Genomic DNA, 27258 nt, shown 5'->3' with positions numbered 1-27258 from the left:
TTGGGTATCTAATGTTTAAGGAAAGTCTGATAATTTTTTACTCCTATGTAAAGCAGTAAAGCTGGAAAATATAGAGAGAACATGATTCATCTAATGGTTACTCAAGAAGTCAGGGGCAAGATTAGTTAGTAGTGGTGGCTGAAATCCAGGTGGTTCACCCCCATTCAGAGGTGTAGGCAATTGGAAAGTCAAGTTCTCTGAAATATTTCTTCCCTTTCTGCTCTGATGTTACACTAGTTGTGAGTGTGCTTTTGGTCAGGGATATTTGGATTGAACAGGTGTGAAGAGAATGGGAAAAAGCAATGTTGCCCTGAGGTTGATGCTGCTGTTCTTTGCTATTACGACATATATACTGCAGAGGATCTGCTTTGGGACCAGGCACAGACATGCTTGAGAACTGTGAATGACTAGAAAGGTGGCAAACACAATTGTGGGCGAGATCTGGCCCACATGCTACTTTGGGGGGCCTTTTTTCTTTCCTTATGGGAGTGTTCTGCTTGTGCCAAAGTGTAATGTGTAAACAAGAAAGACTGGGATCTCAAATCTATTCCCTCTATTTTCAAAAGTCCAAAATCTACACATTGCACAATCTTGCACATTGATAAAGGGAAGAGGAATTAAATCTGTGAGCACCTGAGTCGCATGGCATATTTTTTATGTGATTTGAACCTTTCATGAATGAAGAAAGCAGCCAAAGGTAAAACTTGAAACTGACTCTGAGACAAAAGTTAGAACTCCGTATTCTAGGGAGATTTTTATATTTATAATGCAGGATATAATCATTGGAAGTGCATAGACTTTTTTAGTTCACACTCTCCACACATAAGGGAGAGGGAAAAATGGACTGTACAAACCAACTGTGACTAGAACTTAGAATTCCTTCTGTTAAGACCTGTTATTTCCTGGTGACAGCAGACCAGAAGAATTTAGCAATTACTTTTATTCATGGATGATAGAAAGATTGCAAGAGGACTTGCAGCCCAATCTATGCTTCTGTAGCACCCAGGGCTGCAGCGGGATGGGGGTCCGGATCTGGCAGCAGAGTCTGCTGCCATCTCCAACCCCCTCTTGGGCCCACTCCTCCACTCCCAGTTTCCCTGCATCACTTCCGCTGGTGCAAAAGTGCCTTGTGGCACTTTTTGTGTCAGTCAGGCATAGGTTTGGGCCCTTAGCTAGCTGTGCAGATTCCTGATTTTCTGGGCTTTGATCTTTGAGAATGCAGATAATAAGTGCAGCATTTTTTCTGAGCAGTGTTAATCATATTCCTATCATGTTTGAGTCTTTGAAAAGATGTAGTACTAGTCGTCTCATTACATTGTGTACTCTCATGTGGCACAGAAACTGAGAACAGATTCAAACACTAAAAGGGGGAAAAAGCAGACAATACAGTTATCTGGGGACAATGTGTCTTTAGAATGCAGTATTGCTTGGTATGTTCCAAGACTGAAAATTATATTTGGAAAAGGGTTCTGAAGCTGACCCTGATCTTGTATTTCTTAATCCCTGGACCAAACAGGGTAACAATTTGGTAGAGATCTAAACAAAACAGCAAGAAAGATTCAGGATGAAGCAGAAGACTTGGGCCTGGGGACTGTGGAGAAAAAAGATGGAGCAAAACAGGCAGAGGTCAAAGCATAAGGGAGGTTGTATGCAAACAGTGGGCCAAGGTAAAGCAAAGAAATGTACTTATTGGCATTTAATAACTGTCAGAGCAGTTCTATAAATATTGACTTGGAAGATGAACTCAGCAAGACTTATGTGGCTTCCAGCACAATCCTTTGCATGTCTCCTCAGAAGTAAATGTCATTGCACTCAATGGGACTTACTCCCAGGCAAGTGTGTATAGGATAGCAGCCTTATTCCCTAGTAAACTGCAACCTAAAACATTTTCCTGAAGGAACAAATGCAAGAATATATCTCCCTTTGTTGCTCCCCATTTGTCACAAATTGTCATGTTTTGCTATCTTCTCCTTCTTGATGTATAGTTTATCTTGTAGCTGCTTACTCATACTGCCATGTTTGGGCTCTTCAAGTAGGCACTGTTAAGAACTTGGCCATGACCCAAGAAGTACAGCTTCTGTTTATTAAAGGTATCTTAACAATTTGATAAACAAAACCTTCCCCTTGGTGTTGGGAGCAAATACTGCGCATCTTTAATATTTTCTTTTCCATTCCGTTACAGTAATACATCAAACCAAAGTAGCCTCAAATAACAAGGGTGTTCTTAATTCTCAGCTCAAAAGGAACCCCCCCCATTAATAAAGACTATGAATCATAGACCCCCCCCCAAATAAAGTGTATGATTTGGTTGATTAAATATATGGATTAAATTGCTTAAAATGTGTTGTCCTAGTGAGAAATAGTATGACTCAGCTGAGGTTCATTGTTCCCCTTTGAGGGCAGAGGAATTTGCAGTTTAACTCACTGAACCTAAAATGTCCTTGAGACACATTAAGCATGTAGCATATTCACGTGGAAACCAGGCTAGTTGAGACCTGATTGCTACACAAACTTCTTCATATCTCCTTAAGGCTACACAAAACAAACATGCTGGCAAGAGGAACAGCTCTGCAATTCTGTGGTTGCACTCTATGGATTATGCAACAAACCTTAGTCACTCCCTTGACTTCCTTTTATATCCGTAAATGGGTTACTAGCAGAAGGGCAGGTCCCATGTGTTGTACGCATTTAATCTTTCTATGTCCCTCTTTGTGTGAACAAGTCTTTGCATCATACAAATTCATTTTGGAAATGGGGTATTTCTACACAATTGTTTTTCTCATAGTGAACACAATTGTTCTCCCCCTTCACTCTTATTGAATTGTTTCAGAAATCAGCTGAGCAGTTTTCCATAAACAACAGAAATAGCTCACTTTATTTTTCCAAGCCAATATTTGCTCCTCCATTCTCAACTCACTCCCCCAGTTCCCTTTCCACTTCCTCTAACTTATTGGTTCAGGGCAGTGGTGATTGTCCTCTGGTTGCAAAGCGAGAAGGGAAGAGATCTTTTCCCCTCTCCTTGTGGGTGTGTTGCTAGCAAACTAGAAGAGAGAACACCAGGTGCCCTTAGGAAAGTTGTCTTTCAAGGGCTGCTGTTGCAGGTAACCTGAAAATTCTTCTCCAGGGGAGGTTTTCATTTCAACCAACAGAGAATCTGAGTACTTGCAATATTCTTTTCTTCCCTGGGACTAGAATTACAAGCCGCTGAAGGTTATTTCCGAGTATGAACCTGTTGAACTTTAACAGCATCTCTACGGGCACAATCCTAACCAGGTCTACTCAGAAGTAAGTCCTATTTTGCTCAATGGGGCTTACTCTCAGGAAAGTGTGGTTAGGATTGCAGCCTACATTACCTGCATATCATCTTTCACGATTGTGCTACTATACAGAGTAGTCATTTTCAGCCACTGCGATGTGGCACACTGGTGTGCTGCGAATGGTCTGCAGGTGTGCTGTGGGAGTTTGAGGAAGGGTCATTTATTAATAGGGCAATTGGGGGATGTGAGCCCCCACCAACAGTATGGTGTGCCTTGTCAATTGTCATAAAGCTGATGGTGTGCCTTGACAGTTTTATCGCCTTGTCAGTGTGCCGTGAGATGAAAAAGGTTGAAAATGGCTGATGTAGAGAGAGAGGTCACATTTGTCTAGCACAGAAGCTGTAATATATCATTCCTGGGGAAAATACAATTCTTCCTCCTAAAAGTACATTCATTATACTTAGGACTGCCATATTGCATGTGGTTTCGTGAATCTCATAGTCACCTCTTGGCAACTACTTGAGACGGGAATGAACTCGGAGAGCTTTTGTTATTGCCATAGCAGGACAGAAATTCATGTCAGGAAGTAGAACTTTTGGAAGGCAGAAGAAGGTGGAAGGGAAATCTTTGTTATGCTCATTAAGCAATAAGTGCAACTGACTTGCAGTTATGAATCCCTGAGACTTAACTTGCCTTTGCTGTGATTCCCTGGGGCTCCCCTGGAGAGAAATCCTCCATATCTACCTTACCCAGGCTTCGCACACTGGAGAGGACACTGTTCCTGAACCACTATTCAGAGCGCGATACCATAGTCTTCCGAGACAGAAGGATGCCAACTAGCTGTGATTTACCTTCTTGTACTGTGAAGGCATGATTGTTACTAATAATGCAGAATAAAAATCAGAAGAGATTCATTTGTATTCTGAATGTGTATTATGTAATCTTGATTGTCCTGGACATTGCAAACAGGTTTAACTGCTTTTAAACCTTAAACTCCTGACAGTTTCTGCTCCCTGTCCTCTGGTTCTCCAAGCTCTACATGAGCTTCTTCTGTATTATATTGAATACAGGTGGGGGCAAAATGAAGAGTTTGGGGAAAGTAGGAGCAAATGGCAGCAGCACTTCCCTACATACGCAGTTCCTCTCAGTTTCTCAGAACTGTTCAAGCCATCAGTCACAATGGTACAGGTGTTTCTTTTTGATTGAATGAAGTAAAGTCTTGTACTTAATTTGCCTGTTTCTGTTCAATGTTCAAGAAACATTGTTTTTTATAAGTTTATTAGTTTACTTATAATGCAATAATTCCTTGAATAGTGAGATTGGAATGAAATATGCTGTGCACACTTGGGACTTTATTCTGTGTTTCAAGTTCAGATGCCCCCAGTTTTCACCCTTACAGCTGTTTTAAAGCTGTGGCAGGGATAATGCAGTACTGTTTTATTTTAATAACTTGAATACTGGAATGAAAATTGATATACAGATTCAGGACACCATTGTATATTTCAGGTTCAAACCCTAGCTCAGCCCCAGGCCCATGTTCAAAGGGGCCAGGACAGATGCAATACACACCATCATGTTTGAGATGTTACCATGAAACTTAGTACATATATACAGTACACACAAGACACAATTTCTCCATTTGAAGACTGGATCAGCCTCCATGCCTGTTTTTCAGAGAAAAGATGCAAAATAGATTGCTTGTGAAATCTGAAGTGAGGTTCTCCTCAAACAATTTGTTTTACAAAAAATATGTAAGTAGTGATTCTCTTAAATTTAGCAGCGGGAGAGCACTGTTCCTATTCATCCTAGTATAGCATCTTTTCCAGTGGCTATTTGCTGGTATCAGTTTTTGTTTTTGTTTTTTGGTTTAAAGATTGTAAGCCATCTGGGTCAGGGAACCCTCTTATTTATTTTTCTGGGTAAACTGAACTTCTTCTGTTGGAAAAACAGCATGTAAATGTTTTAATAATTATTAACGAATTAGATAAATTAAGCACAGAAAAGAGATTGCACAAAGTCCAAAGGCTTTAGGGATCACAGGCTTTTCTGTTTGGGGGTTAACAAGTGTGGGGGGAAAACACAAATGAGAAAGCTGTGTTTGGTGAGAAAAACACTTAGAGGAGCTCCCTGTTGGGTTGTGTCACTGAATGAGGTGTACAAATATTCATAAAATGTGGCTGGCCTGGATTTTAGTTACACTTTTAAACTGGGCCCTGTGCTAGAGGTAGCAAGGAAACTACAGTATAAGAATTAGGCACATTTGCTTTTAACTACAGGGAGCTGCTTTTCAACATCTAACAGTAAGAACAACTAAACTGAACAGACATTATACCATGTATGCTATAAATGTATATAGCTTTTTATTTCAAGAATGAGTGAAACCTAAGCTTGTGTGACCTCTGTAAGTGATGGAAGTTAGGCAAGGGCTGGCCTCAGGGCAATGTGGCTTATGTCGGGATTCTCTCAGGGGCCCCGCATTGGGGCGGCAGGTGAATCTCCCACTGCTGCAGCCTGCAGTGTGGGCTTGCTCACCCTCCCTTGGGACTGTTTGACCTGAAATGGGCCTTCCAGAAGCAGTTGGCAGTGTTGTTATGTCACTGCCAACTATTTCTGGGTCCCATGCTTTGTGCACAGCACCACAAGTATCTGGCTTGCCATGGCTGCCTGGTGAGTGGTGGGGCCTACCACGTGCCCCACATTAGGCCTTGGTGGTCCTGGGGCCAGCTCTGAGGTTAGGAATTGCATTTAGGAATTCCATGGGGCTTATTTTTGAGGGAAATGACAGAGGATTGTATGCACATTACATGATCTGTACAGTGAAGTGCCCAGAGGGGAAGTAGGATTGCACTCACTGACCCTTCCCATGCCTGTCCATATTCATAGCTTTCCATATGAAAGAACCTACGTGTGTACAAACCTATACAGTTTGTAGATTCTGCGTGTGCCCAAGTAGGAATCCTGCTTGGCAAGTGCCTGATTGCATGAGCAAGGCTGATGCATATAGTTTATAAGCACATAGGCTCTTCTACAAATTGTGCTGAAGGCACATGGGCCTAGGAGAGACAATCCAGCTCCACCCCTCTGCTTGAATTTTCTGGTACACACTCGTAATGTATCTACAGATAGAAGTTGAAACAGCTATTTGCAAAAGGCTGGTGCATATTGAAATATTAAGTAGATATGCAAGGGAAATGCTTAATACTGGTTTAGATAATATTGTCACCCTTAAATGTCATTCCAGAAAATCTATATTGCTTGCCATTTGTTGCCTTCATGTGTTTCAGTCAGCAGGGCTGGCTGTAGGAGCTGCAGAGCCCAATGCAAAACATTTTTGCAGGGTCACCACTAGTACTATGAGGCTGAGGCTCACAGAGGTGAGGCACCTGGCAGCAATGTCACTGCCAACTGTTCCAGGGCGGGGGGGGGGGCGGGCGCCAGGGATTTCATGCCATTTGGACCCAAGGCAGGCAGGAGGGCTGTCCAGTGTCAATGCTCCGCCCGCCTTGGCAAGATCCCCTGCCAAAGTGTCAGCTATGGAGCAAGGAGCCAGCTAAGGTTGCGGATACTCCATTCACCACCCCAGCATGGGACCCCTCCAGGCACAGGGCCCAATTTGGCCAAATTGTCCTAAAGTCAGCCTTATCAGTCTGATGAAAAGGTGATACTCCCAGTTTTTGCCAGGAAACATGCTGTTCAGCCAAGTTGCTCTTCCAGTTATAAAATTAACACCAATGTCATCTCTCTCACTACAGGGCTCTGTGTAAAGCACTTCTGTGGGGTGCTTTTTTCAATACATGTGTAGTAGTCACCTTGTAGCACTGCAGCCTACTGTTTGAAAGGCTTGCATTTCTCTGACAACAAGGGGAGGTGGCTTCAGGATCTGATATCAACCTGGGTCTTAAGATGTCTTAGGATGTTGAAACACATTATTCTGGCATAAGAGAAATAATCTGAGCTGAGGTAGGCTAGAAAGTGAGAGTTTACTTAAAGGTTTAGTGGTCAATTGCTGTAATGTTAGCTCCTGCAAGATACAATGGGTGCACCATTACTGTAGTCTTTCTAGGCTTAACTGCTGTTTGCTTTGGACCCATTCATCTAGGAATTCATTCTAGATACACAAAGCATTCAAACGAATTTACCTGCACTCCCTGTGTATCGGGCACATTCTGACACTGCATTCGCAAGAGGCACATTTTGTATTCCACATCATTGTGATGTTGCCTTGCGTTATGAGTGTTCAAATGTTAATAGTTCAAAGAAAACCTGTTATTCAGTTCAATGTTGTATTCTCTATGGTATTTCAGAAGGGAGTCCTGCTTATTGTATCGCACTCTTAGCAGTGCAAATTGTGTGAAGTTAGTTGATGCTCAAATAAAATACCTAGATCAAATGCTTTTCAAGTACACCTTCATTTCAAATGGAAGTTGGTACCATGATTCAGCATGTAAAATGCTGTTTGGCAGTGACTCTGCTTTAATCTTAGACCCCATTTGAGACATGCTGGATGCTGTTGTGTTCAGGTCCTGTAGCAGGGATGCAGGAGAGTTCCTCTGTGTCCTCATGGCCACAAGCAGTAGTGTACCTTGGGAGCTGAAAAGGTAAATCTGGTACTAATTCACATGCAGTGACTATGGTGATTTATATAATATTTGACACTGGAGCAAAAATGTTCCCTACTTCAAACTCTGGATAGTATCCAGAGTTTCTCTGGAACAAGCTATTCTGTATGCTGTCCTCTATTTTTATAATGACCAGAATAGCTAACATTCTTATGGCATATCAGCTTTATTTCAGAGTATATAATAGGGCAGCAGTATCTTTCAGGTTAGTGGGGGATTACTTCCAGCTGTTCCAGCTGTCAACATGTGTGTGAATGAATACGCTTTCTGTATTTTGCCCACCTAAGGTAAGAGTTGCATGGCAGTCAGGCCAGGGAGGCATTAGGGCAGCCATGGAGAATGTCTATGTATAGTTTAAAAAAAAGTATGGAATGAATGGAATCTTGGTATTTCTGGCAGCTTCTTGGTTTTAGTCTGAAGGAATTGAGGCGAGAAAAGCAAAAGTCATGTGTGGATTGTTCCAGCCCTGCTTAAAAGTATGACTCAGCATGCAATCAATCCCTCTTACATTCATTAATCATGATGAGGAAAGAATGTTGTCTTTTTGGGTTGAGATAACAGTTGCACAGGAAACCACAGTGGTAATTTAATTCTATTCCAATTTTGACTCAGGTGTTTGATATTCATGGTCCATTTCTGAACAGTATCGACAACCCTGCATAACTTCTTATTCTATACATCAGTGTACAGATACAGGTTAAGTGTCCCTTTTCTGAAATGCTTGGGACCAGAAGTGTTTTGGTTATCAAATTTGGGAATATTTCCAGATGCGTAATGAGACCTTGGGGATAGAACCCAAGTCTAAACACAAAATTCATTTATGTTTCATATACACCTTATACACATAGCCAGGAGATAATCTTATACAATATTTTTGATTTTGTGCATGAAACAAAGTTTGTGTACATTGAATAATTAGCAAGCATAGATGTCACAGGTCAGGTGTGGAATTTTCCACTTCTGATGTCACACCTATATCGGTGATCCAATTTTTGGATTAGGGTTGCTTAACCTGTATTATATGTAGTGGCTTTGAGATTTGTATATAATAAGTGTGTGTGAACAAAATAGAACTTTTTCAGAGCTTATGTTGATTGACTTAGTTCTCGGAAGCATGCTGTTAGTGCTGTCTCATTACTGCCCGTATCATACTAAAATGAACTCTTGTAATACTTTTTGTGAGATCAAACCACAAAGGACAAGACAAATGAACTTAGATGTTTTTTAGCTCATTGAAATTGCTATTTGTTGCAGTTAATGGTTTGCATGCTTTTGCTTCTATTGCTGCAGAACAAAACCAACTCTTGAGGCTTAGCAGGCATAATGTCTACACCAGTATACTTCAATAAGAATTACAGTTACTGATAGAATAATTGCTACCAAGACCTGCAGTATTCCTGCCCATTGGTTCATAATTGAATCGGTGAAAAATAAGGGATGGATTTTGGTTCAGAAGCCAGAAGGTCTGATAAAAATAGTATGTGTGTCGTAGCTTCCAGCACTGTGTCCCATTCTCCCAATACTCTCATCACATTTTGGAACCATCAAGAACCAGAACACAGGGTAGAGCTTTGCAGATTACAGCAAACTTCAGTCTTAATGGCTGGGGTCAGAAGAGGGAGCAGGTTTACTCTTTGGGCCAGCAACATCCCATACAAACCAATGGGGGTCATATGTTCAGTTCAGGAAAACGAAAAGTAAAGCATTGGTCACAGTGTTGCGGTGAGGACAAAACTGCTGTCCACGCCCAATAATACGTGGCCCAGCCCTTACTGACAAAGATCCCACTGTGGACAGTATTCCTGAGCCCTTTAAGTATACAAAAAACTCCCTGTACATGTGACCCACTCCATTATAATCAGCATTTTGCTAATAAATTGTTACTTTTAAACACTGCAGGTATCTGCTGTGACTGAAGGAGGGGGGGAGAAAAGGGTCACTGTGTGTTCTTGCAGGGAAAATTGCAATTTTTTTTCCTGTAAGAGGTTGGTATGATCTGAACCATCCTGTGGATTGTACACACATCCTTCTTTCATACTACTGAGGGATACTGTGCCCTGCATGCTTCCACTTGCCTACTGTGCAGTTGTATTTTTACATGGGTTTCCAGAGCCCAGTTCCCTTTTCCACTGATGATTTGTTTGGGGCAGAGAGGGTTTAACCACCATGAGATTTTCATAAGCTACTTCTTGTAGTATTTTTTGTTACCAAAGTTGTCAAGCAATTGATATGAACACTAAAATCAAGACTTGCTGTTCTCAGTACCAGTTTTACACAATTTTGTCTGCACTAAAGGTATGATTGATGGGATTGGAGAGAAAATCTTTTCCCAACATCAGGTTGTTATGAATGACTTTTTATTTCCTCCTTTGACATGTGGCTTACTTGATTTCTCTGTGGCTATTTGATCTTTTGTTCTATGCTTCTAAAATACTGAGACCTAAATTGTAATGCTGGTGGATGTAGGAGCAGGGACAGGAGGAGGAGACAAATATAAATCAAATGACTGTGTATAGCCCTGAACAGAACTCCAGGCTAAAGGAGATCACATATTAGGATATGAAATAGATGTAAGTATCATTTGGATGGAATGGGTAGGGCAAAGCATCTGACACATCTGGTTCATGCGAGGAAGCAGTCTACCTTCCATACTTTCCAGCTCTCAGACTTGAAATAGCCCAAGAACTTGCAGAACATGAGCAAGATGTTAGTGTATTATGAGGACATGTATCTTCTGTCAGGAGATCCAAGTAGTACAGGTTGAGACTAATTATTGCCATTTGTGGATGGCAAAAAATTCATTATAGCAAGTCCATTTAAAAAACAAAGTTTCTTTGCTCCAGTGATTTAAAAACAGCCTTGCTAACCTTTTGACTCTAAGATAAGAGTCATTAAGAAGACAATCCATCAACCAGTCCTCCTCCAAGAGCTTAGAAAGCTTCACTCAGCCCCTCCCTTCACCAATGCAAAGCAATCACCTTTCTTTCATGTGCTCAAGGGGAAGGGAGGGGTCTGCTGGAGAGAGAAGGATTGATGGCTTGTCAGCCAGCTGCCATCTCTCTCTCTCATTAAGGAGGCTATCGTTAAAGGACTGTTCAGTTTTTAAAACTGATTTTAAAGGGATGCATTTTCCCCTTATCCAGGGATCAGCACATTCCTTCTCATCTGCAGGGGCCATTCGTGTTGAGTCAAATCCAGGTATAAAAAATCCATGTATAAGTAGGCTGGACCTGTACAAATATACAAGAAAAGCTAGAACCGGTATGATCTAGTGGTGCAGTCCGCCCCCCCTCCCCAACCGAGGGTTTGGTGTGTGGACTTGTTCAAGTTGTAGCTTTGCAATCTCAATTCTCAAGCTGTGAAATAAGATTTTGTTGAGAGGCTCAGGTAGCACCTGTAATATATTTTGCAATTGCTGGGAGATTTATTGAAATTTTTTTTAACTTTTTTATTTTTATTAAAAGCAAATACAATAAATTAAAAAGTAAAGTTATTGCAAGTTGTGTGGCAAGTACGGAGATCTCGAACTACATTTCTTTGTTCTACTACAAAATCATATAACATATTAACTATCAAATCTTAAACAGTCTACACTTATTAAAAAGTACATATTCAACACTTTCAACATTTTGAGAAAAACATAAAAATTAAATCCCCTGTCATCAGATCCATAGTTATTCGGCCCATTTTCCCCTCAATGTGCAGAAAGTCCATGAATGGCTTCCAATTGTCCATAAAAGTTTTTACTGACTTATCTTTAAGAAGAATTGTAAGTTTTTCCATTTCTGCTAATACCTTTAGCCACCATTCTTCCAGTGCAGGTATCTCTGGAACTTTTCAGTATTTGGCATACAATATTCTTGCAGCAGTTGTCATAGTTTCATAGTCTTTCTGAATCAAATCATCCAATATTCCTAACAAAAAAGCTTCTGGTTTCTTTTGTAAATTCACCTTCAATATCAACTGCATTTGCTGGTGTATCAAAGTCCATTATTTTTTCGCTTTTGTACAGGTCCACCACATATGATAAAACGTTCCTTCTTGTCTTTTCCACTTCCAACATCTGTTCGGTGAGAATTATTGAATTCTTGCTACAGCTGTTACACAGCTGTTAAAGGCAATCTTAGCCAAAGGACAAAGACAGTTTTTATCTGTCTTTATCTGTCTCAACTGACATCTTATAGAGGTGTTTTGTTTTTTTCCACAGGATGCAGCTTTGCTTTCATGTTTTGGGTCATGTCGTTCTGACACAGAGAACAGAGTGTTATTTTTTTCATATGGGAAATATGAGTGAGTTGTTCTATTGCAGCTTACCACTGGTGGTATTTGAGGTCATGACCAGTGGTACATGGGACCCCAAGACCCCTACTGCCTGGCAGCAAGACTAGCAACGCAACATGACAAGCAGCAGCAGGAGGCTCAGCTTGGCGGACAGAGCTCCAGCATGTGCTTTTTGCACTCTTGAAAAGTCCTCCTGTCTGGCCTGAACCTCTTACTGGTGTTTGTTGCCTTTGGCCTCCCAACACAAAACTGGGATCACCACCAGTTACTTCCCATGGTGCTTCCAACAAGTGGACCATGCAGAGTAGTATGGCAGGGGACAAACGTTGAGAAACGCTATTCTATTGTGAACTTAAATTTATGTTAAACCATTTCTGCTAAACATTGCGTATATGCAAGGGGGATCAAATATGTGGACCTATGGGCTGGGCAGAAATGGGTTTAAGCAATGGTTTCCTCACTCACTTCCTCCTTATGAGTCTATGTGTGCAGTAGTTTGTCTTCTCTCTGCCCCTTAATGTATGTCCAGGTATCTGTTTTTTCTTTTATGATGGATTTACTCATTCAAACACGAACCAGCTACTGATCAGCGCTTCCCAGGAACCTGGCATTGTCAGCTCATATTTTTTAAATTTCCAATAACCCTGCAACACATTATAACCAGATTTTCTGTTCTGCTGCCATTCTTCTTGGAATGTTTGATATTAGCTATTTCTCTGTTTCTTACTATTCAGAGTCTGCATTATTGTTGAGACCATAAGAACAGCCCTGCTGGATCAGGCCATAGGCCCATCTAGTCCAGCTTCCTGTATCTCACACTGGCCCACCAAATGCCCCAGGGAGCACACAAGACAAGATTGTTACGTTAATGAACTCTGCCAGCCTGGTGAATATAAAATATCCACACTTTAATGCCTATCTCAATTGTTTGGACAAGCAGGAAGGTAAAAATGTGAGGGTTTCAGTGAAGACAGAATCCAGTAATCTGTGCTCCAGTTTCTCATTAGTGACAGTAGATTATTACATGCACATTACCATGCTTCAAATGTGCATCTGGATGTCCAGGGAGGTTGGTGCTTTCTCAGTACCCTACTGAGTGAGAGTTCCCAGTCTCTGCTTGGGACATGCCTGGTATTTCTTCACCCATGCTCCCCCTCCTCCAGCCACAGTATTGCTAAATGGCTTGCCACAAGGCATTAGTGCTGAATAAGACTGACTGTGTGTGAAATGTGAATGAAGATTCATCTTCACAGTCTTATTTTCAGATTGAAGAATACACTTTTGCAAAACTGCAGGCTATATATATATTTCTACTTAGGTTGACTCTATAAGAAGAAAACCGATTAAAAACAGTGGCATTTGAAAACCTTATCTTAAGCTGTTTTTGTCCAACGATATGCAATAGGGATCAAATGTGTACGTCTGTGGGCAGGGCAGAAATGGGTTAAGGAGGCAACATAGTGGCTGAGTAACTAATTTATCAGCTATATGGCACACTGAGCCACTGCAGTCTTCAGGCAGGGTGTGTCAGAGCACCCTGAAACAGGAGTTTGAGCTTATATTTGCAGCAACCTGGTGGCTGCTATGAGTCAACATCTAATCTCCTTGCAAACAAATAATGCTTGTTGCAATCAATGTGAAAGGGGGTGGGAATCAGACTCATAACCTGGGTCCTTGATACTAATCCCTCATCCATATGTAAATCGTACACTGGTGATAGTCTACACAAGAATTGCACATTGGTTTCACATAAAGGTTCACCACATAGTCTTCAAGGCTGAAACCTGACTGTTATCTACCTCCTGCAAGCCCACCTTGTCTATTGACTGAGCTGTTGTGGTGTCACAGAAAGTGAATTTGGACAATTTACCAGTGACTGTGTTGAACTCATGTGAGTGTTCTACCTGTGTGAACAATATATTCTCAGGGCTGCAAACTCACCCAAGTTTGAAGCTTTGTTTGCATGCCAAGAAAAAATCAAGTTTTGAGTCTTTTTTTTTTTTTTTAGGAGAAGAGTCATGTATTAGTTGCATTTGTTCATGCCTCTTGTATTGCACTGATCACATGACCAGTTTATTTGTGCAAGTTAGGGCCCAACCCTATCCAATTTTCCAGCACTGGTGCAGCCACAATGCAGCCCCGTACGAAAGTTCCCATACCTTAAGGGGGCCTTTGTGACTGCTGCCCCACCACAAGATGCAGTGCATGACCCATTGGCCCAGCTGCACCGGGACTTGAAAATTGGATAGGATTGGGCCCTTAGTTGGCTGCTGGCATATTGTTGCAAGTAACTTAAGTACAAAAGAGGCAGACAGGCTAAGAGCTGTGGGAAGGAGGGGTGCTTAGAATTTTGTACATATGTAGTAAAGTGATCCTGAAAGGATGACAAATGAAGGGAATGGTGTCATTTTGTAAACTTATCTGTACTCAAGTACTGGCAAACACTTACAGAATATATGCATGGTGCATCAGTTGTGAAGGGCAGATACACCTTTGCTTCTTTTACAATTTATTGAAATGGGCCATTGATCTCTTTTTCAATTTAGTATTTAAAGGGACAAGCAGCAAAGGATACATGCATTTTGGTTTTCACAACCTTGGGGCACATGCATATTTTCTACTTGGGTGCTTATTTCTACATATTATTGCATAAGAAGCTGGTATAAGTGGGGGAGAAGGAGTAAACCAAAGACTATAGAGAAGATGTGAGGAGAAGCAGGTCAATATGCATTAGTCCTAGGTAAAAAATTTTTAAGTGTTGTCTAGCACCCGGGATACAGCATTTCAAAACTGTATTATATAAATAGAACAAACTGCGCTGAAGAAGAGTTGCCATGGTTTCCACTAAGGGAAGTTTTGCATTACCTATCTGTTAGAAATATTTGAGGTGTTACTAAGTGTGTAGTTGGGGTGATTCACTAGGTATTGTTTACTTGGGTTTCCAGACAGCTTTTGACAAGAGGACCTCTGATGAATTGCTGGCTGGCTAAAAGACAAGGAGATGAGTAAATAGTTTTCACAACGGGGAGAGGAAAACAGTAGGATCCTCCTAATATTTTTATTAGAATTGATGCTATCACACTTACTCATATGGGGTGAACAGCAGCTTTGAGTGCCCATCGGGAAGAGAAAGCAGGATATAAATCTGTAAATAAATAAATAAATAAATAAATAACAGTGCAGTAATCAAGATTGCCTGAGGTGACTATTAAAACTTAGTTCTGTTTTGCACTCCCCCTCCTGTTAGGGAGACACTCAAGGTGACTTACAATTACCAATATGGTTTTGATGGAGAGAGATAGAGAGCGTGCAACTAAAACGATCAATCAGCCATTGAACCACCTTTGCAGCAAGAAGAAGCTGAATAGATTGTGGGGTCTGAGGATAAGAATGGGTTGAGTACTACGAATGGGAGTAAGAGGCAAACTGACAAAAACATTGGAAGGAGATGGAAGAGGAGGAGGAGAACTTCACTTAGGGTCTAGAACAGGGGTCTCCAAACCCCAACCCAGGGGCCAGATGTGGCCCTCAACAAGCCTCTATCAGGCCTGTGGCAAGCCTCTGGCCCACTCAACTAAATGTGACCAGAGCTGTGCTCCAGTTGCATCTGGAGGGTGTTCTGAGGGCAGGGGAGGCCATGTGCCTCCCCTCAGAATGCCTGCTAAAGGCCTAAAAACATCACTTCCTGGTTTTCCTGAAAAACCCAAAGGACGTTTTTGAGCCATCTGAAGGACTTAGGCTTTCTGAGGCCTTTTAATGTATTTATTTTTATATTTAAAATTTATTTATTTTTCCTGCCTTTGACACCATGCCAGATATTTAATGTGACCCTCTGGCCTAAAAGTTTAGAGCAGGGATCTCCAAACTTTTTTGCCAGAGGGCTGCATGAAACATCTGGCGCAGTGCTGAGGGCCGGGAAAAAATTTAAATATAAAATTTAAATAAATAAATTAGAGGTGGAACTTAGATGAATGAATAAATGAATGAGTGGGCTCATTCACTCTGCCTCGCAGAACACCCTCCAGATGCAATCAGAGCACAGCTCTGGTCATGTTCAGTCGAGTGGGCTAGAGGCTTTCAGGGGGACAAGAGACTGGCCGTGGGCCGGATACAAGCGCGCTGTGGGCAGCATCTGGCCCCCGGGCCGGGGTTTGGAGACCCCTGGTTTAGAGACCTTTGGTCTAGAACAGGGGTCGCCATACCCTGGCCCAGGGGCCAGATGCAGCCCGGAGCAAGCCTCTTTCTGGTCTGCAGCCAACCTCTTGTCCCCTGAAAGCCTCTGGCCCACTCAACTGAATATGACCAGAACTCTGCTCTGAATGTGTCTGGAGTGTGTTCTGAGGGCCAGAGAGGTTGAATGAATGAGCCCATTCATTCAGCTGTTCACTCATCTAAGTTCCATCTCTAATTTATTTATTTAAATTGTATATTTAAATTATTTTTCGGCCCTCAACACCACTCCAGATATTTGATGCGGCCCTCTGGCCAAAAAGTTTGGAGACCCCTGCTCTAGAAGTAGAAGGGGCAATGTGCATTCACCGGATTGCAAATGAAGATCTGTAGCTATTATTTCTTTTGGGGGAAAAGAGGTAGGTGTGTGTGTGTGTGTGTGTGTGTGTGTGTGTGTGTGTGTGTGTGTGTGTGTGTGTGTTTTAAATAAGAGCAGAGAGCTAAAAGGAGAAATTGGAGGGCAATTCAATGGGCAACACTTCAGTGCAGTATCTGAGACCTGCCCCTCCCCATTCCTTTCCCTTGACATACACAGTTGTAACCACACAATCCTAAAGAAACCCCTCATGCTACAACATGTAGTACGTAGGTTGAGTGATACTGGAGAATGAGAGATTTTGGGGGCAGACATCCTTCTTGACTCCTCCCTTCCCTATAAATCACTATATCTTTTCCAGGCGTACTTTGCTTTTCTTCCCCTCCTTTTTGCATACTGTTTTGTAATGAGTATTTTAATGAGTTGAGGACACCACCTCCCATTTCATCCTTGTTGTTAATGTATTTTCTGAAGGGTCTTAAGACAAGGAAGTGCAAGTTTTCTTTCTTTCTTTCTTTCTTTCTTTCTTTCTTTCTTTCTTTCTTTCTTTCTTTCTTTCTTTCTTTCTTTCTTTCTTTCTTTCTTTCTTTCTTTCTTTCTTTCTTTCTTTCTTTCTTTCTTTCTTTCTTTCTTTCTTTCCAATTGGTGGAAGAGACATGTTTCTTCACCCTACTTTTATTATTATTATTATTAACAGTATTTATATACCGCTTTTCAACTAAAAGTTCACAAAGCGGTTTACAGAGAAAAATCAAATAACTAAATGGCTCCCTGTCCCAAAAGGGCTCACAATCTAAAAAGATGCAAAGGAATACCAGCAGACAGCCACTAGAACAGACAGTGCTGGGGTGAGGTGGGCCAGTTACTCTCCCCCTGCTAAAAAAAGGAGCACCCACTTGAAAAAGTGCCTCTTACCCAATTAGCAGGGGTTACTTTTGATTTATAGATCTAGGCCAGTTAGTTTCAACTGGTTTGTTAGTAGCAGGACTAGGTGGAAAATTATTTAAGGTAGGTTGGGGTAGGGCATGTTAAGGGAATTCCCACAGTAAGTACATTCTAGGACCTAGAAAGAAGGGTGAGGCTATGAGTCACTAGAGGTCTGAATCCTTCTAAGGTATGTCTACATGACATGGTACATGGTAACTGGTTTAATTGACGTGCAGTATTCTTCCCAAAACGGATCTTGGGTCCTGCAGAGGGGTAGGGGTGTGTGTGTGTGTGTGTGTGTGTGTGTGTGTGTGTGAGAGAGAGAGAGAGAGAGAGAGAGAGAGATGATGATGATGATGATGATATCTCTTTTTGGTTAAGAATTATAATACCCTCTGAGAGATGCATTCAAACAGAGGTTTTCATAAAACGATTCATCTCATAATTATACCCCAAAACCACTGTGTTAAAATGGCAGGTAATTTGTGTTAACACACTTTCCTCTGTGTGACTCACCCCTGTTAATCTAGATGCAGTGAGAGGATAACTATTGAACAAGAAATATTCTGATGATCTCCCATGAAATGGCCAGTTTCATTATATAAATGTATGTAGCCTGCTGTGTACAGCAATTGGTTTTATATGAACAACTCCTGAAAGGCCTCCCCCCCAAAAAGCACCCACAGCTGTATCTTGAGTATAAAAATAAACAAATCCAGATGTGGATCCTATCATTTGATATCATTTGAAGCATCCTGTCATGTGATACCATTGTGGGAGAAAGCAGTGATAGTACTTTTTCTAGATTAATGACATTTTGCACAACTAGTCAGAGGAAGTGTGCCCAAGTATATACTGGATCTTTTGGATGTTACTGAAAAATGGAATTTGCAGTAACAGTAGCACTATAGGTTTGGGATACAGAGAGAGAGAGAGAGAGAGAGAGAGAGAGATCATTTATAAATGTATGTTCCAGATGGTGATTTCAGAAGGTCCCATTTCCATGAATAACTGAATCTTTACCTTTTTTGCTGTAGTTTTCATTGGGTTGTTCTGCACTTTGCTTTGGTCCCTGCTTCTGTGCCTCTTGAATCAGACCATGAGCAAATTTAAATTCCAGATGTCTTTTCCATTTCACAAGAGTTCCTTGCATAATTTTTATATCCTTAAGGCTTGTTGTGTTTACAGTAAAAGACAAATCTCTTGCAGTTTTGCAGGCTCTGGCGCTGTCCAGGCCAGAAACTTTTGATGGTATGTGTGCTAGGAATGACCAGCATTAATTCCGGACTGATTGTGTTTGTGGCGAAACTTCATATATTGGAAGAAAATGAACCTTGGGAATCTTAAGTGCCACTTCTCTTGACCCTTTAGCAGGACAGCAAGTGGCAGTATGCCATAATAGAACTGTTGCTGTAATAGATGCCATGATAGAACTGTTCTGTCACCAGAAATAATTTGTGCTTGTCTAGTTGTTATGACCTTAAGCTATTATAGTTTAGTGCAGGGGTGTCCAAAGTTTATGGCAGGAGGGCCACATCATCTCTCTGACACTGTGTTGGGGGCCGGGGGAAAAAAGAATTAATTTACATTTAAAATTTGAGTACATTTACATAAGTATACATAAATTATTATACTAGAGGTGGAACTTATATGAATGAATGAAGGTCTTGCACTAGCTCAAGGTCTATAAAAGGCCTTGCACAAAGCAAGGCTGACCTTTCCTTTGCTGCTGCTAGAGCATCACAGATGTGAAACAACAAGCAGTGGAGGAAGCCCTCATCCTACAGCTCACGTGAGAGGTCAAACAGTCGCCGTTACGCTGAGAGCAGTTGCGTTGGGCCAGTGCGGGCTCCAACAAATCTCCAGAGGGCCAGAGACTCATTGGAGACTGGGGTCTACCTGAGGGCCACATTGAGAGGGTGCGAGGGCCACATGTGGCCCCAGGGACGGGGTTTGGGTACCCCTGGTTTAGTGTAAAATAATGCAGATTCTAATTGCTTCATCTACTGTCTGGAAACACTTTGTTGCAGGGATGTTACATATGGTGGTTATATAAAGGAGGTAACAAGACTTTTCTTACATCTACAGCTACCGTGAGCTCTTGCCTCGGAAGTCTTCAGTGGAAGGCAAAAGTGAGCCTGCAGCCTAGGAATCTTTGTCTTCCATTTCTTGATTGTAGCAGATTTTTTTTTTAATCCTCTTGAGCTATATAGTAACTTGGTATCTAAAACAACTTCTGTTCCACTTGTGCCAGGTACACACCTCGGTGGTGGACAACAGTTGTCAGAAGAAGCCCACCTTTATCTCTACAGACCGCTACAGGGTGGATCTCTTCAATGGCCGTATGGCTGGAATCCTGCTGTCCTCCATCTTTGTAACTGCAATACGTGAGGTGACTGTAGCTCACCTGGGCACATCGGAAGGACGTGTTCTGCAGGTCTGTTTAGAGACTCAGAGTTGCAAATCTGTGCTATATCTGTTATAATGTGTTGCAATAGCGGCGGTTATGATTCTTCTTGGTTCTGTGGGTTAGGGTGAAAGTCATAATCGTTTACAGTGTTCAGATGTCTGCCTGTGATACTTCCAAGCCATATGGCTGAAAGCCAACCTGTTCAATTTAGGAAATGTTTCCATTACAAATGTGGACTGCACAAATTGCTGCTCTTCTTTTCGCATAAGGACCTCTGACAGTTCTAACCTTTTGAAGGAACAGGGATCTCAGAACAGGAATCCTTGACATCCTCACAAAATTACAATAATAATAATAATAATAATAATAATAAACTTTATTTCTTTCCCGCCCTTCTCCCTAAAGGGACCCAGGGCGGCAATTCCAGGGTTCCATGCAGGAAACTGTAAAAGTGTAGCGATGTACAGGCACTGAGCTTTGAGATGTCTTTGCATATTTGGCAGCCTGGCAGGCACACCTGCGACTGCGCACACGCTTTGTTGATATGTTGAGTATTAAGCCAGTGCTCTGGAAAATAGTAGAAGGTTATAGAAAGAGCTAGCCTTGAAGATGTTATGGAGAAATCATATCTATGGAATGTGTTTGCGGTTAAGCTAGAGAGCCGGCTGGTTACAGCCAGTATGAATCTCAGCATCCTCTTGTAATTTTCCCTATTACGTAGCCTTATATCATGTGTTTTGAGACTTAATAAAAAGCTGGGTCAGGAGCCGGGAGAGACACTTCTCCCTTGATTTCATTCCTGCTCCTGCTTCCAGCCATTCTGCACCTCTCTGAAACCTGTCTCTGTTGTCTAATTCTTGCCATGGCTTCTCTGCCACACCAAAGCAGCATCTCGAGCTGCTTCCCAAGTAGCACTGCAATGCTACATAAAAGTTAAACCAGTCAAGGGTGGTTTAGATTTACGTCACCCTATAGTGGAAATCTTCTGGTTTCAAGGAATGCATCACCCTTGGAGAAATCCTGGGTGGTTGGACGGTTACCAGATCTGTGAGTGTTCAGGATGGATCTCTGGTGCTCCAGTGAAAGGTGACAAGTTTCCATCTCAGGTTCTCACAGCTCGGACAGAGCCCAGAGATGTTCATAGAATGTAGAGGTACCTCTCCCTTGCTAGTAATGGTAGGAGATTAATGCTGATACAGTATGATGTGCTTACAAAACTGAGGATGTTTTGCAACTCTCCCTGTGCTCCATCGAAAACAGCTGTTGAGAGGGTTGTTTTGTCGTTTTAGGTGGTGCTTCAAAGATCCAGTGCCTATATAGTTACAGTGGCCAACTTCTCCTTGGGGGAGAGAGTGCCAGTGTTGCAAGAAGTCAGCAAGCTGAACAACACTTTATTGTTTGCCACGGGAAATAAGGTGAGGAATAGGGAATTCTTAAACTTGACGGTACCAGGTTTGAGCCTCCAGGGAAGGATCAAAAATCTCTTCATTTCTGGGAGGGTACTTTGATTCTGCATCAGAACATAACATTCAGGCTGCACCAGTCTGTAATTTGCACCTTGGACTTACACAGCTTGGATGTTTAGCAAAATCTAGTGGCAGATGCCTTCTGGTAGAGGTTCCCAAACTGGGTGTGGTGACACCCCAGTCCAGTGGGAACCAGTCATTAACCCCTTAAGGGGGGTGGTGGCAATGTGCTGTGACATAGTGATGCCAGTGACTGCACCTCCAGTGAAAAACAGGGTTTGTCATGTATCTGAGGGTAGCACTGACCCTCCAGAGGGTGTGGAAGCCCCACGGCCCCCTCTGCAAGCTTCCCCACATCTCAGGACAGCTCCCTGATGTGATCTTGACCCATTTCCAGTTTTCAGAAACCAGATACGGGTTGCAATCTTATTACAGAGTTGTTCTGTGGTACGGGGAGGCCTGCAAAGGGGGTTGTGGGGCTCCCACCCTCCAGAGGGCTGGCACTACCCCCAGATACATAACAGATCCCTTTTTTCATAGCAGCAGTGCAATTCTGGAGTTGCCACCTCCCTGCAAATAATTAAAGTGGTCCCAACTTTTAAGTGAAGTTTGGGAACCGCTTCCTTCTTGAATTGCATCGGTTTAGAAGGGCAAGAGGTCTGGTCTAGAGCTTCTGTTAACCTGAAGATAACATCTGAAGGTTGCCAGTTCGAGGCCACCCTCCGTGAATGGCGAGACTTTGAAGCAGCTGACAAGCTGAGCTAAGTTATTCCACCTGCTCTTTGTTGTGAACAAAGAAGTGTCTTGACTGTCCTTCAAGTGAGAGATGAAGGAGGAGGCAGCTGGAGGCCAGAAGTGATACCAGACCATGAAAGATCCATCTGAAATGTGCGGTTTTTGAAAGACAGAACCTTTTTGTTGTTGTAACAATCCCCTTGGGGGTTTAGAGAGAGCCTGCCTATGTGAACCATCTTGAATAAAGTCAGAGGAGTAATCCGATGACCAGAAATGCAGTATATAGATATATGGTATATAGATACTAGTATTATTATTATTAGAACACAGGTTTGATTTTAGAACACAGATAGTGTTAGTACTCAGGTAGTGGTTTGAATGCTTCCCCATAATAGGCTTCCATGCACACAGAAAACTAGCCGTTGCCTTCATCCTTCTTCCCTCCTTTCTTGTTTCAATATATGAATTGTAAGCTCTTTGGGGTAAGGATCTCTCATTTCACTCTGTGTAAAGCATCATGCTCTGTGAAGGTGCTATATAAATTGCAAAAGCCTAGCTAGGACCTTTCCCCTTTCATCCTAGCTTTCTATATGCAAGGAATTTGTGAAATGGGAGAGCATTCAAATATGCATTCCCACACCTGCATTCTGAAGCTGTGCATTCATTTACTCATTAACCCTGAATCTTGTGGAAATGACTATCTTCTTTGGTGTGTGAGGGTAGCAGCTGCTACCCTAACACACCTCTCAAGGCTTATTTGACACACAACACACTCAACACACCCCTCTCAAGGCTTATTTGAATTACCGTACTTGTCAGTACAACCTCTTATGAGGGCTAGCTTGGCTCTTCCAGCCCCAGAAATGTGTGTTTCTGCAGGAATCTTTTGAACTTGCTGATCTCTAGCCAGTGGCCTCTCCTGGGATGCTGAAAAATTGCTAACTGAAAATTTAATTGACTTGCTTTCTTCTGCTGGCAGCAGTTCCTAACCCCTTTGCTCAGTGGTTTCTTCAGATGCAAAGGGACAGACTCACTGAAATGCTGTTAGTTCTTCGGCATGTTCTGCATCTAACTTTTTCTTTCAGCCATAATAACTTTACTGGAGAAAGACAAATTCAGGCTAGGTGGCTGTATAACAACACCACCAAGAGCAAGAATATTATGGACCATATACACGATCTTCCTGGTGTGTTGATTCAAGTTATAAGCAAGGAATGTGGTGATCCCTTTGATGGGAGCGTGTGGGGGAGATTGATGGCCAAGTTCCAGAAAGCGCTGTTGGAAATGTGTCACCTCTTTAACAGTTGCCATAATACCATCTATCTTGTGCATTTTGAAGTTGTCCCAGGTAAACCTGACTGGCCCAGGCTGTCGTCATTTCCTGACCTGCCTCCGGTGTCTGAAGGCACAACGTTTTATGAAATGTGGCTGGTGTAATGATGCGTGTACCCGTCAGGAAGAATGCAAGGCAGACTGGAACCAGGAGATGTGCCCCCCTGTCCTCACTGATGTACGTATGCAAGTATTTCTCTCTCTATGAGACTAATAGAAAATGGGCATGGTGATTAAAGCTCTCTGCAGCTGAGCTACTATGCCACTGAGGTGCCTTTGTGCTACCTTAATTCTGTTTTTCTTGGTAAATGTCTCCCTCAATTTTTCTCTATGTCAGATATGTAACATAAAGCCTAAAGCACGTTCGGTATCTTGGGATCCATACTGTTCTATTTTCTGATAGTTCATTTGAACTGCAGAACCTGAATGTTGCGTTAGCAGATTTCTTTTCCATAGGGTTCATTTTCATCTTGGTTCTTAACTTCTTATTTCTGGCATGAGAACTTGTATTGCCCCATATCTTATTCAATAGAATTGTGGGGGCTTGCTGTTTGCTTTGTGAAAGTTCTCACCCCTTTTAGTATAGCATAGTTAGCCATATGTTTCTGTGTTCCTTTCATTTTCAAACAAAGTGTAAATTTGACATGTAGGTCATGACAAAATAAAAGCTAAAAACACTAATATATTTCATGTGTTTAAACACTATATTACTTATTATTAAATTTAAAACTGTGTTAGTAATTTTTAAAACAACCACAGTAAAAAAACAAAAAAACAGCACAAACCACCATCACCAAACTAAACAACCAAAATAATGCAATGACAACTTTCCAGAATCTTGACACCCCCAGGCCCTGCAAAATTGATAACAGAGGAAGATACTCTTGTTCACAAGCCCATTTTGTCCCCTAATGCGCACATACCTTCTTCACAACAATATAATCCAAGTCTGCATCATTTCAAGAAGCCAAAAACATACCATGTACTTGAGAGAAAAGTGGGATTATCTGCTATCCAATTTTAGAGGGCAGAATGGGGGCAGAACTTGCCCTATCAGGTTCCACAGAGTCATGATTGATTTTTTTTTAATGTTCTGCCTCCTGTTAAATGCTGCTCTCTCTCCCCACCACCCCTGCAACTCAGCTCAAACTTCCAAGGAGTCCCCCCCACAGGACCCTGCTTCCACGCATGCATGCATTCTCTATCTCCCCCATCCCTACAACAGGCATCAGATCAAACTTCCGAGAAGCACCCCTCCGACCCTGCTTCCACTCACTCAAGACACGCATGCATGCATTCTCTCCCTCCCTATCTCCCATCCCTGCCAGAAGCACCGAGCCATCTTCCCTCCTGTGCATGAAAAAAGAGTTGCAAAAAGGGCTTCAGCTCACCCCCAGCTGACACCAGACCAGATCTCAGCAACAGCCTCCAGGACCCTGCAGTGGGCTCCCAGGAAAAAGATGGAAGGTGCCCGAGCATGTTCAGCTCAGGCTCCTTCGTGCCCTCCTCTCCCGTGCCATGTGACTATCAGGGGATTGCTAAGGGTAGTGTTATTCAAACTGTGAGGCACGGCTCTTTAGGATGGCACCAGGAACTCAAAGGAGAGGTGCGGGATGTCCTCTCACAGCGATACAGTCACACCCCGGGGCAGAACCCGTCTTCTGCCCCTCCTCTGCGCTTTTTTTAAAGCAGAAGGAAGGGGAGTGCTCAGCTGCGAGAGTGGCTACTGCCGCCCCGCCCTCTTCCTAGCATGCTCGGCTTGCAGTCTAACCCTTGCTGATCCTTGTCTGGTTGGTTCCTAGTTCCCATCCTGGGATCGCTTCTCATCAAAGTGAAATCTCCTCAACCCCCTCCCTCTTCCACTCCCCCTTTCGATCTCCAAACCTTCCCGCTTTCCTCCCCCTCCCCAAATAAAACGCTTCCTTTTTTACCAGTCATCAGGACTCTTGCTTCCATGCAGTTGGCAAAGGGGGAGGGGAGAGATAAGCACACACTTTACTTGGCCAGGAGCAGAAAAAGGGTACTGTTTTTAGTAATTTATTAATCGTTGTTTGATTGAATAGGAAAGGCTGTATTTTTAAAGTGATGAATCTTGCTATTTGAAGGGAATACTTTTCAGCCATTGATGAAGTGATTGCCAGCCCAATCCTATCCGCACTTTCCTGGGAGTAAGCCCCATTGACTCTAATGGGACTTACTTCTGAGTAGCTATGCATAGGCTTGAGCTGTGCATCTCCTAGTATAGGAGACAAATCAGCTTCCTAACCAAACCCTTATCAGCTCTGATATATTTTCATGGTCTATTTTTGTTTTCCCCACCAGCTGCTGGAAAAATTTAATGTCATTAAATTAATAAAGGGTTCAATCCTATCCAAGGAGAATGGGAGAAATGACTAGTTGGATTGGGGTCCACAGGGGTGTTTGTGTGTGTGTGTAATGTTGGTCAGACTGGTTGTTCACAAAGTTCATTTGATAAAACAATTCTATTGGTATGCTTACAAAGTTTAAAAAAATGAGTCCTCCTGGACCAGACAAAATCTACCTACTCCAGCATCCTGTCTCCAACAGTGATCAGCAGCTGATCATTTATAAAGCATGTATATTGCTGTGTATTAATAACATATTTTTAAGATCTGCATTTAATTAATGATATAATTAATATTAATATAGTTAATATATATTTAATATTTAATATTATATTATAATAAATATAATATTATTATATTATATTTAATGTATTATAGTTAATATGTCTGGCCCTGTTTAATGATGTCACTTCCAGCCCTCAGGAACATGATGGGGAGTCATGGCCAACAACCACTGGGGTCAAGGGAGCCACTGGCCAGAAAGTTTGAGTACCAGTGGCTAAGGAGATTGACTCTAAGCTGGTTTATTAGAAAACAGGAACCTGAGCTGGTGGTAAGGGGACCCTATCAGGGGATTGACCCTAAGATGGGTTACTAGGAAACAGGAGCCAGAGCTGGCTGCCTATGGGGAGGGGCTGAGCTCTTAGCAAGAAACACCTAAAATGGAGGACATTCAGTCACGTTTGGAGGACACTCAGGCAAGAGGCTCAAAAACAGGACAAGTCTAGATGAATGGTCACTCGGGATGCAGGTGAACTAAGAACTTTCAACAGCAAATCACTCAATACTACCCTTTCTCTTTGTTTTCAAGTGCTAAGGACTGGCATGTATGGGACTGCCAGCAGGTGGAGACTACTTTGTATTGCACCCCCCCCCATAGGGATTGCCTCCCCATATTAAGCCTTTGGAGTTCAGTGTGCATGTGTGTATTTAAAATAGATTGTAGCCAACTTTTCAGCCCAGGTTCCCAAATGCAGTAGATCCATTTAAAATTTTTACTTTTTAAACAAAAAAAAACACCCTTTCGTACATTTAGTTCTTTGAACATGGGGGAAGGATATGTAGAAAGGGCAACTCTGAGTTAATCCTAAGAGTAGGTGCGTGATGATATCATTGCCTGCCTCCCTCTCCTGGTTCTTGTTTATAGGGCAGTTTATTTTAGATGACTGCTTTGGTGAGGGAGGGGAAAGCCAAGCTGAACCACATCATGTAGCTATACAGTACAGCACACTATGCAGCGTGTACAACCCGTAGACAAAGACGTAGTGCAGCGGATCCAGGATAGTTCGAAGAAGTAAAGAAAACACAGGCAAGGCAGA

The 27258-nt window shown here is 42.2% G+C and overlaps 1 protein-coding gene across 1 annotated transcript in view; it reads left to right on the top strand.

Moving 5' to 3' along the window:
• The window catches only part of MST1R (macrophage stimulating 1 receptor), a 63763-nt gene that overhangs the window by 2281 nt on the left and 34224 nt on the right, over positions 1-27258 (top strand). The window contains exons 2-4 of the mRNA XM_066612952.1: positions 19885-20067; positions 21330-21455; positions 23581-23751. Coding sequence (XP_066469049.1) covers positions 19885-20067; positions 21330-21455; positions 23581-23751 — 480 coding nt within the window. The remainder of the gene's footprint in view (positions 1-19884; positions 20068-21329; positions 21456-23580; positions 23752-27258) is intronic.

The sequence above is a fragment of the Tiliqua scincoides genome, chromosome 2, assembly GCF_035046505.1.
Source record: "Tiliqua scincoides isolate rTilSci1 chromosome 2, rTilSci1.hap2, whole genome shotgun sequence".
NCBI lineage: Eukaryota > Metazoa > Chordata > Lepidosauria > Squamata > Scincidae > Tiliqua > Tiliqua scincoides.
The sequence above is the reverse complement of the archived record's forward strand: the minus strand, read 5'-3'. Positions and strand labels throughout refer to the sequence as shown.